We start from the raw sequence: 15,504 nt of genomic DNA, 5'->3' as shown, positions 1-15,504 counted from the left end.
GTCTACTTGATCCTGTAATAGAAACAACTTCACCTTCGTCCACACAGCTGGCGTTTGTGTCCAACACAGCTTCTGGCACATGGCATGATACTTGTTTAATTACAGGATAAAAGGGGGGCAAAGACCTACTGCCCCCCCTTCTAAGGACAGACCCTGAGCTGCAGTCTGAAACAGGCATCAAGGTAGGCAGGATGGGCACCTGAGCTGCAAAAGTTGCCTCCTACGATCTTCCTGACTGTTCCCTAGGACCACATTTTGCCGAAGTTCTAGACCAGCAGGGACAGGTCAGTCCCAAGCCAGAGCTGACTTCACTTATGTTGGGAAAGAAGAAAAGACAGTAGCTATGGTGGTCCTAAGAACAGGCCCCTTAGCCGCTTGCTTTATAGTGTCTTCCCATTTTCTCCATGAGCACTCACCTCTCGAGGATATATAGCCTCCACTCAAAGTGGCTGTGGCTGCTGCCCCACAATCAGCCCTTATACCGCGTTTTTGGGGAAGTAGGAAGGGACCAGGGTGATTGCCCCAGGCCAAGCTTGGGGCTCACAGAACTGATAAATTTTTTCAGTTTTTTCACCCCAGACCCTGCTCTCTGCTAACGTGGCAGAGAAGAACTGCTTTCAGGGACCTGTGACCCTAAAAGGAAGCCCACGCCCACCAGTTTATTTCAGAGGCATGTGTAAAAATCATGCCTATCAACCAGAGGTAATTAGTATTGGTGTTTCTAAAGTGTCCAGCCTGGAAGATATCCCTTTCTTCAGAAGCACCTTTCCGAAGTCATCCTAGGAAGTGGCATGCAGATTCCAGGGAACAAGCATCTAAAAACCTTGAAGGGGAGGAGGGAGGGGGAGGGGAAGCTGAGCATCTACATGAGGTGCTTCGACAGCGACAGCGCAAAGCCCTGATCCCCACCTTCACCTATCCCGACTGGAACTGTAGGGTTTCCCTGCTTCTCGGATGTAAACAGTAGGACTCAGAGGAGGAGAGTTCACCGAGCTTACCTGACGGCTTCACTAGTTGCTATGTCCGATGAAGAGGAGTGCTGTGGGTGCTGCCATCCTGGTGGACCTGGGTTCTACAAGAAAGCAGGCTGAGCCTTAACGACTTTCAAAGATGGACAGTTATAAGGAAGTGTGGGCAAAATAAGCCATTCCTCTCTCCAAGTTGCTTTTGATCATGGTGTTCCATCACAGCAATAAGAACCCTAACTACGATTCATAAGTCAGGGATCTTTCTAAGTCCTAAACATTCTCTCTCCCTCTCTTTCTTTCCTCCCCTATACCTCCCTCCCACTCCCCATCCCTCTCTCTCCCTCTCCTCCTTCCTCTCATCTCCCCCTCCTCTTCCACTCCCCCTCCCCTCTCCCTTGCTCCCTTCTTCCCTCTCTCTCTCCTTGCACCTTCCCTTCTTCCCTTCCCCACCCCTGCCTTCTTCCCTCTTCACAAGCCAATCCCTTTCCGTTCTCACCCTCAATATGCATACGGTTGCTTCTGTGCTGTGGATCTGCTTTGTTTCTCAAAACTTTGCTCTTAACACTTAGGACCACATATTAGTTATGGGGACTGCCCTATGCATTATCTAAGGTTTAATAGCACTATTACTCCATATCCATTAGATGCCTGATGTACACACACACACACACATACACACACACACACACACACACACACACACACATACACAGGAGGTTTTCAACCATTTCCACTGATTTCATTTCCTAATGTTCCATTCAGAGACCACTAGCCTAGACTATATCACTTCGTCCAGCCTCAGGGCTGGATAAGAAGTAGGAACTGGAATAAAAAACCTCATGCTAAGTCTTTCAATCAATCTGTGGACCACCTTGCCCTTCCCACACTCATTTCCTACTTCTCACCAGCCCCCTGACACCACCAGAATTAGGACTAGGATCTAGCAATGCAATGCTAATCTCACACCACAAATTTAAGAAGGCACTAAAAATTAAATATAAGTAATATTCTAACACAAATTTTCTTAAAACCAAATTGAATGCAAATATATTCCCAATGACTAATTTTATTTAAACAATCAAGCTCCAGTTCATCCACTGTTGCCCAAAGACAAAACAGTGAGTGTATAGCCCTGGCTTTGCTACCTCTTCCTGTCAACTTGAGCTGTGGATTGTTGGAAGTGAGGTTGATGCAGTTTGGAGGTGTTCTGTTGGACGGTGCAAACCTATTATTTATATACTGGCCCACATCTCCAAAAGAACAGACACAGGTCATCTAGAGAGCAAGATAGCCTGGGTGCCTTTCTTCCTCTGCTCTCCCAAGGGACCTACAATTGGAGGAGAAGCTAAGAGGTCATTTCCTGGCCTGATTTCAGAGCAACGGTCTTGACTCTTATCTCTCCACCCACAGACCAGACCACCCGATTATCTACCTGACACTGGGAAGGTTGGTCAATTCCAGTACCCTCAAAACTAGGTCTACAATTTTCAAGTTTGAGATTGCTCCAATGAGGAAAGGAGAAGCATAGATAACCTTATCTACTTTTCTCCTTCACCCTGGGGCCCATAAAGCCTTCACTAGATGGCTGGGATGAGCCCCGGGGGAATTGCTGTTCTCATGAGCCAGCACCACCATAAGCTTTGCACACATTGCTTCTCTTTACAGATCCCCACATGTTTAAAGGAGTTGCCCAAAATGCCATGGCAACTCAGATACTAGCCTAAGTCCAGGGGTTCTATGCCCCTTACCTACCCCATAGCAAACTTCTCATGCGTTCTCTCTTATCCAGCCTCATCCATCCATTCATTCATCCATCTATCCCTTCATTCATTCATGTGGATCCTATTTTCCATGCACTCAAATCCTGACAAAAGAGGTTTCGATGCCTCAACAGCCTTAACACCGTTCACAGTGTATCCTCTCCAACTGAAAACCAGAAGGAACATTTCTGAAGTTTTACTCCAGACCAGGCACAATGTTTCCATAAGATTCTTTTTACAAAAATCTTGACAAACCATCCTACAAATTGAGTATTGCCACCTTAAGTTTATAAATTTACTTTAAAAAAGCATAATAGAAGTAAATGAGTGTTCCAGTTCTCACAGCTCGAACACTCTTGTTCACACTCAGATGTGTTACCCTGACATTCCAGCCAGTGCTTCCAACAATCAGGACCACTATTCTCATTTATGTTCAAATGAGTTTCTAAATCAACCCCATTTTACCCAAAGGATGAGTCTCATGACGATGAGAAGCCAGCATCATGATATATAATGAACTCACAAGGTCAGAGGCAAGCCCTGCAAAAGTGACAGTGATAAGACCTCCCTCTAAAGCAGTGGTTCTCAAGCCGAGGGTCACGACTTCTTTGGAGGTAAAATAACCCTTCACAGCGGTCCCATATCGGATACCCTGCATATCAGGTACTTACATATGATTCATAACAGTAGCAAAGTCACAGTTATGAAGTAGAAATGAAGTAATTTTAAGGTTGAAGGTCAACCACAGTCTGAGGAACTATATTGAAGGGTTATAGCATTAGGAACGTTGAGAATCACTGCTTTAAGAAAGCAGCTGGGGCAGAGCCATCAGAGAATGAACTGGCATGTGGAGCAAGAGTGTCCTTGTGAAGTGAGGCACTTCAAGCTTCATGCGGCCCTTGTCAGTGAAGGGGTGATGAATGGTTCTTGCTCAGGAGGTTGTGCTTTTTGTAGTGGAGCAACTCTGGGAACTCCATCCCGAAGAATGGCCTCTTCTGCATGAAACTTCATCAGCATCTCACTAGAAAGGAAAAAATGCTCACACAATCTGCCTCTTGGGATACAAAACCAGTCTTCTTATTTTATTTATCTCATGAACTTTACCCCTCCTCCTTCTTCCTTAAGCGGGATCTTATGTAGCTCAGGCTGGCCTCACACTCACCATGTGGCTGATGCTCATGATGATCCTGAAGTTCTGACCGTCCTGTGTCGGGAGTAGAACCTAGGGCTTCATGCATGCTAGGCGAGCACTTTACCAGTCATACCACACCCTTAGACCCACTTTACTTTAAAAGACAGTTTCACGTATTAATAATGTATTCATCCTTCGTGTGGGCTTCCAAATCTTTGTCTTGTCCTAAAACTCAGTCCAACCCCATTGTCCTGAAAGAATGATCCTCTTTCCATCACTGTGATAAGTAATAAAATTTCAAGGTCAAAGCAACGTACAGGAGCTCAGCCTACTGAGAAGTCATAGTGCACTGATTACTCACTGACGACACTGGAAGCATTTGTGAACGGACTGGACAAGAAAACTATAGTCACAGCATGTAGACAGCCACAGCCAAACCCATGTGCAGAACACGGTGAAGGACCCTCCTGCCTTCTCCTTGGTATCCTCTAAAGAGACCTTCATGGAGCAGGGGTCACAAGAGAGCAATTTCTGAGAAGCAAAACAAAATTCTCCCTAACTCTCAGCCCGGAGTTCAGAATGTAGTAAATGCCTAGCAAATGGTGGTGGGGCATGTCTTGTCCCAGCCACGCACTTACTTAGCTGTTCACTTATTTTCATGCTCAACTCCTGCTCAGAGTTGCTAAGCAGCTCCACCACAGAGTCATAGTCCCAGTCCCTCATCGTCGGTATTATTAATACGAATGCGAAGACAGTGGTTCTGTGCCACAGCAGACTACAGCATCCATGAGAGTTTGCGGGTCAGCTCCGCCTCAGCTACATCCTCACAGCACCCACCACAGACGCAGAGGCATGGACTTCCAAAGTATAAAACCAACAGCTAACATGACATGGAGGTTACATGGACCAAAATGTGGCTGTCAGCTAACCTAGAACAGACAGCTCCCCTTCTCTGAGTCACTCAAAAACTCGGAGATCTTTTGCCTCCCCAGGTCCCTGGACCAATCTAGAGTTGGAAAATTCTTAAAAGAAAGGGGTTCTTTCAACCTGCTTGTCTGCCTGGTGATAGTAGAGTTGTTCATCCCATCTTTAATTGAGGTTTCTTTGCCTCCAGATGGGTTGAGTTTTATGCCTCAAGGTGAAGTCCAGAGTGAGAGACGTCAGTCAGGACTTCCAAAAATGGAAGCAGTGGATAAAAGAACAGGCTTTGGAGCTAAGAAAGTCAAAGCTCAGCATTGGGAACATCCAAATGCTCTTGCTTGAACAAGTCTTTCATCCGTGTATAACTTCTCTGGACCTGTTTCCACATGACAGGGACAATTGGTGGTATAATGTGATCTGTGCAAGGCACTTGCCACAGCTGGTGAGTGCTCAGGAAGAGGTAACAACCAGCACCACACACACACACACACACACACACACACACACACACACATCTTATATTTCCAGGCTTCACTGAAGGTCTGACTCATAATAAGGAGTTTAATATTGGGTTTTCTCCAAAGCAGAGCCTGAGATAAGGATTTGAGAACACATCCTATATTGGGGAAATGCAGAAACATTGCTAGAGGAAGAGAAGATTCATCTGGGGAGAGGCAAGCAGCCAATAAAATATACGCTGTAATGTCAGCCAGCTTAATAGATAACGGAGAAGTGGCGCCTAGTACACGCTGTGTGTTTGTTCTGTTTAATATGTGTGATGGTTAATATTGATTGTTAACTTCATAGGCTCCTCAGTTACCTAGGAGACCAGCCTCTGGTCATGCCTGGGAGGGATTATCCTGATTATGTTAAGTGAGGTGGGAAGACCCACCTTTCCCTGGGTTTGAATCCTGGATTGTGTTTGGAAGAAGCTCACCACACACACACACACACACATTCAACTTTCTGCTTCCTCAGAATGGATACAATGTAACCACCTGCATCCAGTCCCTCCACCAGGACTTCCTACCATAATAGACCTTTGACTTGTGAGCTCAAATAAGCTGTCTCCCTGAGTTAGGTCATTTGTCACAGCAACAGGAAAAGCAACTAACACAGCGGAGACAAAGAGCCTGGGTAGGTAAGAGTTCACCCAAAACCTTCACATGACCGGAAGCTGTTTGTGGGTTCCTGACAATACCCGATCCACATCTACTATGTAATTGGGTCTTCGGTGAGCACTTAAGAGACATTTGCACTCACTTCTCTATGGTCAGAATGTTTCTTGGACCCCGCTGCACCATGACTCTGAGGAGTGATAAGGTTGTGGCTCCTTCATAAAAGGATGGAGCAGAATGCTCAAAATGAGGTAGCACGACCAATTACCACAGGAAAAGGGGAATCTGAGTAAAGCGGCTTTATTTTAGGGAGGTGAAAGAAAGCAGACATCTGGCAGGAAAGAGGCAGTTACCCAGGAGAGGTTAAATTTGAACTCCCAGATGGGACCAGCTCAATACGAACAGATGAAAGGACGGCTCTGGCCACATGGAGATCGACGCCAATGGCCGCCTGTGAGGAGAGAAGGGAAGAGACTGAGCCTCTTGTCTACCCTCACATGAGACCAGGAAGGCCCCTGTTCCCACTTCCTGCTACTCTTCCTTGACTCTCCCCGCCTTCCCTTTATTCATCTATAGCCAGCCTCACCTCGGGTACACAGGGTTACACATCTGCCACCACCATGGCGAGGCTGCCCAGCAGCCCAGTATGCAAAATTCCAAGAACTTCCATCAACCCATTGAAAGCGTTTGCAGCGACCCTAGAGAAGGTAGAAACAAAGGAGTACATGGGGAAGGAAAAGAGGCAGAGCCAGATCTGTCCCTGTTAAGTACCCCTGAGATCCATGACCACAGGACCACAATAGATATTGGGCAGTTGAACTAATGGCCCACAGCGATCGGTACCACTCCATTGTCCTCATCTCTGTGGCATGAACATCCTTTTATCACAAACAAGAAATGGGGCAGAGGAAAACATGTGCAACCTACAGGTAAGGACAGAGTCCCCAGGCCTCAAAGATAGAAAAACTGAGAGGAACTTGGACTCAAACCTGATTCTAAACCCTTGGTGGCACCTCAATGTCTTGCCCAGGTGTCCTTCTGTCCCCAGCTCTTCAGGGGATAGTAAAGAGAAAATACAGACAAAGCTGCAGCAAGGTAGATACTAGGTGGGATCACAGGGGGACATTCGGGTCTGGTATTCCTCTTACCCAGCCTACGATCCTGCCTCCAATCCAGACTTGACCCTGGTTGATTCCCCTGACAAAAGACTGGATTTGGAAGTTAACACTGAAGCTGTGGATGGAGGCGAGGGTACCCCGGTAGCAGTTCCGGCAAATTGACTGTAGAGTAAAACAGAAGAGGAAGAAGAGAGTGTCCCTCTCCCACTAGGAATTCACATGGTCTCTGAGTCTCCCAAACCCATTCCTTTCCTCCCTCCCACCCTCTGCCCTTTCTTCCTGCTCCTTCCCCCCCTCCCACCCTCTGCTCTTTCTTCCTGCTCCTTCCCCTTCCTCCCACCCTCTGCCCTTTCTTCCTGCTCTTTCCCCTCCCTCCCACCCTCTGCTCTTTCTTCCTGCTCTTCCCCCCTCCCTCCCACCCTCTGCCCTTTCTTCCTGCTCTCCCCCCCTCCCTAGCTACAACCATTAGAAGACAATAGAACAAAGTACAGTACATGACTCTCCATCCAGCATCTCCGGCAGATGGAGACATGTCCCTTGTCTGTCCCTGCTCCCAGCCTCAGACACAGGCCACTTACCTGAGCTTTGTCAAAGCATTCAGACCTCCTGACTAGGAGGTAGCGACATGTCTTGCATCCAGAGTCACCCATCAAGCTAGTTGTGTCTTCTTCCTTGGGGCACTGGAGGTCCTCATTTGTCACATCCTGACCTGAGACAGCGCCTTCATCCCCAGGAGCGCCTTCACTTCCAGAACCTTCTTCATTCTCCTCCAGTGGCATTACATCTTCCCCAGAAGGACACTCTTCTACTTCTGGTCTTGATATCTCTGCATCCTGAGGCAAGTTCTCATCCATCAGTGGGCTTTTGGAATCAGAACTTTCAGAGCCTGGGCAAGTAGAAAACGGAAGTGTCCTTCCTTCATGCCTTCCCTTGCTCTCCCCAGAACTTGGGTGTTTCCTGCCCCACTCCCTGAACCAGTGTGCACAATCCTGCCTAGAAAGGAACCTATAGCCACATCTCCATGAGGAGACACTCCATCGCACACATGAGATCAAAATAGCTAAACAAGGTAGCTTTGAGTCCAGTCTTTGTGGGTTTGGTTTCTGGATCCAGCAACTACCAGCTCTATTTCTGTTTGTGAAATTAGTATGCAATCCCCAGTACTTCATGAGGGTGCTCTGGGGATTAAAGGACATAACATGCCGAGAAGATGCTCTCAGTAAACTCAAAGTAAAAAGAAGCCATGGTCACTGTGAAGGACATTAGAATTGAGTAGAAAGGACAAAATTGGAAATGGCACAATAGATCAAGGCTACAGACATGACAGGTGCTCTTGGAAGCCTTGCAGAGTCCCTGCTCCGATGGTGTACTGGGATCTGAAATCGGGAACGATGAGTGTGTGGTACCGGCTGTGATGCAGAGTTTATCTACTACACACAGAACAAGAGAGACCTAAGGTGACAACTCACTCAGATGAAGAGCAGATGCTCCACTGACCAGAAGAGCCAGAAGTAGAGGGAATTTCATTTTGACTTTGTCCTGAAATAGAGAACACAGATGTTTATACACACACACACACACACACACACACACACACACACCACAGCCAGACCATTTCAGACCTGCAGGAAGAAGGTGAAGAAAAAGAAGGCAAGAATTCAGAATGAACCAGCCCATGGTGTCCCAGAGAATTCATTTATTCTGGTTTTGCTTATAACAAGGTTTCATGTAACCTATGCGGTAGCCTGGAACTCTGTGTTTAGCATTCGAAGGTAGCATAGAATTTCTGATTATCCTGCCTCTACTTCCCAAGTGTTGAGATTATAGGCATGTACCCTCACACCTGGGGTGTGTTTTGTTGGGAAATGAACCCAAGGCTTTATGCTTGCTAGGCAGGTGCTCTATTGACTGAGCCCCTGCCCCAGCTCCAGGAAGTCCTTACTGAAGTAAAGCAGACCATTAGAAGCAGCTCAGGCTAGCCTTCCTACAAGCCTGTAAGTAAAATGGACTACTTATTTATTTATCTGTTTCTTCCCTCAAAGCTGCATATGACCTTCTTTTCCTCTCACCTTGTGCCCCTCCCTGACAAGGAGAGTTTGCCTGTTGCTCAGAAGCAGATTCATTGCATTAGCACCAGCAAAAGCTGAAAGCCTCATGAAGCCCTGCTAGCCTTCCAGAACCCGCAGCCTAGGTCAGGGGACCCCCAAAAGCAGGACATCCCAGTCAAGAAAACACTTACACTCGTGGGTCTTGTCAGGTTTGCAAAGCTGGATCCTCCCTCACGCTGTCTCACAGTGGCATTTATAGTCACCTTGGAGGAAGTCCCCTGGGGAAGGGAGGTTATGTCAGCCAGAGGTAGAGGGTGGGCTGATAAGAGCCCTTTCATCATTTCTTTGAGTAGTCTACTCCTTAGCCACCACATGTGGAGGGAAACACTGAGTTCTTGGTCGGAGCTCAGAATTCTCACCCTGGGCTGCATCTCTGACTCTCCTCTGGAGCTTCTCCATCTTCATCTGAGGCATTGGAGGAAGCACCATTCATTGTTAGAGGTTAACACGCACCTCTGACCAATTTTGCTCAGTATAGACTATTGTTTTAGACAAAACTATTTTCCCCACCTGTATGTAGGGAAATTTTTACAAAGTTATTTATTGGTTGATTGTACTGTCAAAACAGCTGGGCTACTCACAATGGGACAATGACTAAAATATGTCTTTCTGCTGGAGAGAATGTCCATATCTACACCTGTTCTTCCGAGCCTAAGGAGCCATGTGTGCGTGCGTCGTATTAGGAAGGCAACAAAGTAAGACAGACAGGAAGACATTAAGGGTCTTCGTGTTGTCTGTTCATTGCCTTTGTTTGTGCCTTTGTTCTTTTTTATTTCGTTTTATTATTTTTTTATTTGCTTTTAGTTTTCGAGACAGGGTCTTGCCATGTGGTCCTTGTTGGCCTGATATTCATTATAAAGCTCGGACTGTCCTCAGACTCGTAGCAATGCCCCTGTCTCAGTTTCTATAGTGCTGAGATGGCAGGCATGTGCTACTACCACACCCAGCAAGAAGAAAATAATGCAGTGTGAGAACACAGTTTCACAGGGAGAAACCTTGGGCGGCTCTTTCCTGTGAGACCATATTTAGATACGTGAAAGAATTCACACCAGCCTGATGACCTTGGTGGCCTCCACGAGTGAGCAGGAAAGTAGCTGCTCCTTCCTTCATTATTCTCTAGTGATTGCAATCTATGTGCACAGAATCTATAATGTGAAGTGAGACTTTATTAACGAGATCTTTTAAACAAAAACACATCAGACCTTCTCTGGGAATTGAAAACGGATAAATGTATGCCTGCATTTAACATGTTAAATTATTAGGATAGAAATAGGCCTGGGATCTAAATCACTGAGCTAGGGACCTCAATATCCAATAAACATTCTCCGGCTCCCAGCCACTCACCTTCAGAATCATAGTGTTGCTCCAACCCTGCATGTGGAAATATTATCTCATTTAATCTTTGTCTGCAGTATACACGTGCATGTGTGTCCACCTTAATTTTGGATGAAGATCTCTCACTGAACCTGAGACTCTCTGGTAAGCTAGACTGGCAAGCCAGCAAGCTTGGGAGAACTGACTCCATATTCCTCCCCTCCCCCATAGCATGGGGGTCACATATGTGTGTTTCATTTTGTTTTGTTTTGCTTTGTTTGTTTTTTTTACAAACTCAACCCAAACATAGGTCCCCACAACTGTGCCACAAGCACTCTATCCACTGTGTCATCAACCAGCCTTACTTAAGAAGGGAAGTGAGCTACTTAGTGATCTCCGTATTCACAGTCCACACATGTGCACACACACACACACACACACACACACACACACACACACAAACACAAACACTCAAGAGAGTATGGAAGGAACCAATGTCTATGTTGGTGCCAAGGGCATAAGTAAGAATGACATCCACTTTCCTAAGCCCTATGAGCAGAACAGTCTGTCCTCGAATCACAAGCTACAGTGTGATCAACTGGCTTATGCTTTGCATGAGCAAGGAGCAGGGGGCTCAGAGGCTAGTATCTTCCAGGAAGAGGGTTTGCTGACCATCATCAAACTCAGACTTGCCTCCTTCCCCAAGAAGTGGTGGATCTTTGCAGGGGCCTGATCTTTGGGAGTTCTTGTTTCAGGCCTCAAGGTCACATCAGTACTTCCGTAAAGGGCCTCTAAAGGCTACCCTTGCCTTTAGCTTTATAACGTCCTCTGGGATATATTCTACCTTCAAGCATATCACCCCAGTGCCAAGATGTTGACCTGGGAGTCAAGGGTCTATCCTGATATAATATGGGCTATTGCCCTAGGTGTACACATGTATATACCAGACACTGAATAAAAGTCACCTTGACCACTGTGGTCAAAAGCAAGAAATGAGTTTACCTCCCTTCCATGCTCACCCCCCTGGTACACAGCAGCTTGAAGGTAGAAAATGCTGCAGCTCCAGATACAATCAGTATCTCCAACATGCCTGTGAATTCCCAGCACCAGATGTTTTTTAACCACCTGGGAACTAAATAATGTCCAAAGAACCATGAAACCTCCAGTCATAGATAATTCATGTGTGATGTTCCCAGAGCAAAGATCCAAATCACCAGTGAAGTATTTTATGACCGATCAAAAATCTAAAAAGACAACTAACTGTATTGAACGATTTGTTTCTCCCGAGAACCAGAAATGACTCCTGTGATGGAAAGAGTCCTGTGGTTCTCTCTAAACTGTCACCATTCCTGCCTCATAGTATGTATACTCTACACATTCCTTGGGACTATTGGAGTGGGTTTTCCTCCTGTGGTCGTGTTATATATTCTATAGTACAATTAATTATAAAGTGGAGATAGGAATGGAGCTGTGGCTCCATGGTAAAGCACTTACCTAACATTCGTGAGTCCCTGGGTTCGATTCCCAGCATCGAAGGAAGATGGGAGAGAGGGAAGGAGGGAGGGAAAAAGAATAAGCAGGAAGAGAAGGAGGAGGAAGTGAAGGAGGAGATGGAGGAGGAGGTGGAGGAAAAGAATGAGGTGGAGGAGAAGATGGAGGAGGAGGAGAAGGAGGAGGAGGAGGAGAAGAAGGGGGATGAAGGAGAGGAGAGGGAAAAAGCAGAAGGGAGGGAAGAGAGAAAACAAGATGAGGGATGGAGGAGAAACAGAAAAAGAATGGCTATATTGGATGAATCTGACCTATCCAAACAAACCCTTAAAAACAACTGGACTCTTCCTAAAGTCACGGATCCTGAATATGAGGGGAACCTATTGCTAACTTTTAGAATAAAGAATACCATGGCAAGGTATGTGGCGGTCCTGAGGACCCAGCTGAGCACCTTCTTACAGACATTACGTGATCAGGAACCTCAGTGCCATACCCACAAGAAGCAGGACTCTGCCACAACCCTATTAGTTCATAAATGTCATCAAGCAACGTTTTCATTCGAGATGTAAGAGTCCCCAAACAGAAAGCCCCCAGCGATGCCATGCTCATATCTCTGATCTACTGACCTGTAATGATAAATGCATGTGGCCTGACATTGCTAAACGTGTAGCAATATGTCCTGTGTCATGAATAGCTAACAGCCTCAGGGCCACCTCCCTCTTAGTTGCCACACTGGGCAGAAGGGGTGCCATAGACAATTGTCCCAAAAATTGGCCTGAGGAGCAGGCAGTGGACAGTCCCTTCAGATCACAGAAAGATCAATAGTAGCCTCTTCTAGACTCAAGTTCTGCTCAGTTGAACTCCCTAGCCTCATTAAAAAAAAAAAAAGATGGAGTCCAAATCTGACCAACTGCCTGCTGGCTGGGCTTGGCCAACATTCTTGTGGGGCAGATAGAAGATGGTGAAAGTCCCATTATAATCCTAGGGGCAAGTGGCCCAAGAGATAGAGATGAAGCCGTTGCTCTGCGAAACCAGTCTTGACAACAGCTTCTCTGGCAGTTCCTCATTTAGATGTCCCAACAGGTGTTTAGATTAAGGTGTCCCACATTCTGATGTGGAAGGACACCCTGAATTACACTGGGAACCCTGATCCTTCCTGCTGCTTCTCCTCAGCTGCGCCTCACTGGCCCAAGCCACCATGTATGCTTTGATGATATACTAAACCCATCACCCCACACTTTCTGATAAGCCTCTCTGCTCACAAGCAAATAACCTGATCTCATTGCTGCTGTTGCAAGGTTGGGGCAGGGTCTCATCCGCTGATCCAAATTCACTAGAGTGATAGACTCTCATCATATTGATCCCGGCTTCACTGACCAAGCTAAAGCCTTTGTACACACTCCATCTCATCTGCTAATCTCCAGATAGTGCTCATCCACTCATGAAAGGCTCCTCTAAGAACTGAAGCCCACACACGTCACCATCATAGCCAGTTACTGCTGTCGCAAGTCATTCTGTTTCTTTTTGTATTTTAGTTTTACTTTACTTGACATTATAATTATATTTTTCCCTGATATTCCTCTAAGTCCTCTCATAAACCTTTCCCTGCTCCCCTTCAAATTCATTCCCTTTAAAACAAAACTACTTGTTATGGGAGGTGTGCTTGTGTGTGTGTATTCCTAAATGTAACCTGTTCTATGCACTCCTATGTACATTTTCAGGGCTGGCCGTTTGGCCCCAGACAACCAATCTGTCTGTTCTTCCCTGGGGAAGGCCATCTCTCCTACTCCTAGCTTTTACTAGTTGCCTATAGTTCTTTGTGTATAGGGTTGAGACTTTGTGGGCTTTTCCCTTTCTATCTTGGCATGTCCATTGGTGTCACCTTTGTTCAACTAACATATGGGCTGTCTTAGGGTTTCACTGCTGTGAACAGACACCATGACCAAGGCAAGTCTTATAAAGGATAACATTTAATTGGGGCTGGCTTACAGGTTCAGAGAAGTTCAGTCCAGTACCATCACAGTAGGAACATGGAAGCATCCAGACCTACATGGTACAGGAGGAGCTGAGAGTTCTACACCTTCATCTGAAGACTGCTAGTGGAAGACTGACTTCCAGACAGCTAGGGTGAGGGTCTTAAGCCCATGCCCAACAAGACCACACCTCCTAATAGGGCCACTCCTTGGGCCAAACATATACAAACCACCACATGGACATTTATGTTGATGGAACTTTATGGGTGTAGCTTCTGACACTAATAAGATACAATATCTCACAGCAAACTCCCTGGTTCTCTGGCTCTTACAGTCTTTATACCCACTCTTTCCCTGAACTTTAGGTATGGTAGTGTTTTATAGATGTAGCCATTGGGATTGGGCTTCACAACTCTGCATTTTGGTTGGTTGTGATTTTCTGACATGATCTCTGTCTGCGTCATTTAGAAGTGCCCTTGACTGTGTTTATCTGTGGGTATAGAGACAAATGTTTACAGGTTATTGTTAGGGATTATTCTGGTTTAGGAAAGTAGTGCCTACAGATGCTTCTCCAATAGTCATGACTTCACTAGCACTGAACAGTTAGCTAGGTTTCCAACACCAGGCATGGTTTTTCTCTTGTTGAGTGGGTCTTAAGTTTAATTAGAGAGTGGTTGGTTGTTGTAGTAAATATTTAATATGATGACTTATCACTTTATCAGCCTCCATGGTCTCACTCTGCGGATGCTGCTCTAGTGTGGAGCCAGCGCATGAACTCTGTCACACGGTTCACAAGCCACACTCTCCTCACGATTCCCTTCCCAGACGGTTCACTCCACCCACCCTGCTGCTTCTGTCTTGGGTGGATACAACCGCCCTGTGTTTCCTTCCTCCACTGCCCGGCACAAACATGATTCCAAATCCCAGTAGCTTTTCATGGTAGGTTTATATATTAAATTCTCAATCCACAAAAAAAAAAAATTACAAACTGCCCTTCTATAAGAGATAAAAGAACCTATAGAATCACTTAAGAATATTCATATCTACCTATCGCCAGTTACAGCCACCAGGACCTAGGTCTGCTTTCTCCACCTCCATCTGGATTCTCCCCCAATCTCTGCTCCTCTTCCGTTTCCTTACCTCTTTCCCACCTACCTCTCCTCTGTCCAATCATATATCACCTTAACATCAATCCACAGTTGGCTGTCACCAAGGTATGTGTGCCACTATTGAACCCGTAGTGTTATCACGCCAGGCTAGTCCCTGACGTGGCTCATAACCATCGTAGCTGCATGAGTGTTACTTGCCTCCCTCCTTTGGAAGGTTGCACGGCATCTTCTGGCATTACGGCAGCTAGCCACAGGGAGGGACATTTAAGTCAGTTCCACTTTAAGGGTCTCTGGAACCTATTTCTGAAGTTCATGGTGGCATCAGCACTAAGGGCTCACCTTCTATTTCTGGGAGAGGGACAACAGCAGTAGGTTGTATATTTGGGGGTGGTCCTGACAATAACTCAAAAGAAGGCTTCTCATGTCTAGTATTGAGATTCTGCTAAATGGTCTTTGACTTGTGAAGAGAAAACACCATCAGCCCAGTTGAAAAAA

General features: G+C 46.1%; 1 protein-coding gene across 1 annotated transcript; it reads right to left on the bottom strand.

The window, feature by feature from the left end:
- Nucleotides 1-6,291: 6,291 nt before the first annotated feature.
- PRG2 (proteoglycan 2, pro eosinophil major basic protein) lies at nucleotides 6,292-8,544 on the bottom strand (the record flags this gene model as incomplete). The annotated part of the gene is made up of 5 exons (XM_080927436.1): nucleotides 6,292-6,350; nucleotides 6,486-6,597; nucleotides 7,048-7,179; nucleotides 7,596-7,903; nucleotides 8,487-8,544. 5 exons carry the CDS (start codon nucleotides 8,542-8,544, stop codon nucleotides 6,292-6,294), a joined length of 669 nt encoding a protein of 222 aa, XP_080783562.1.
- Between the last annotated feature and the right edge of the window lie 6,960 nt (nucleotides 8,545-15,504).

The sequence above is a fragment of the Micromys minutus genome (genome assembly GCF_963924665.1).
Source record: "Micromys minutus genome assembly, chromosome: 13".
NCBI lineage: Eukaryota > Metazoa > Chordata > Mammalia > Rodentia > Muridae > Micromys > Micromys minutus.
Note: the sequence above shows the minus strand (reverse complement) of the source record. Positions and strands in the feature narration are given on the sequence as shown.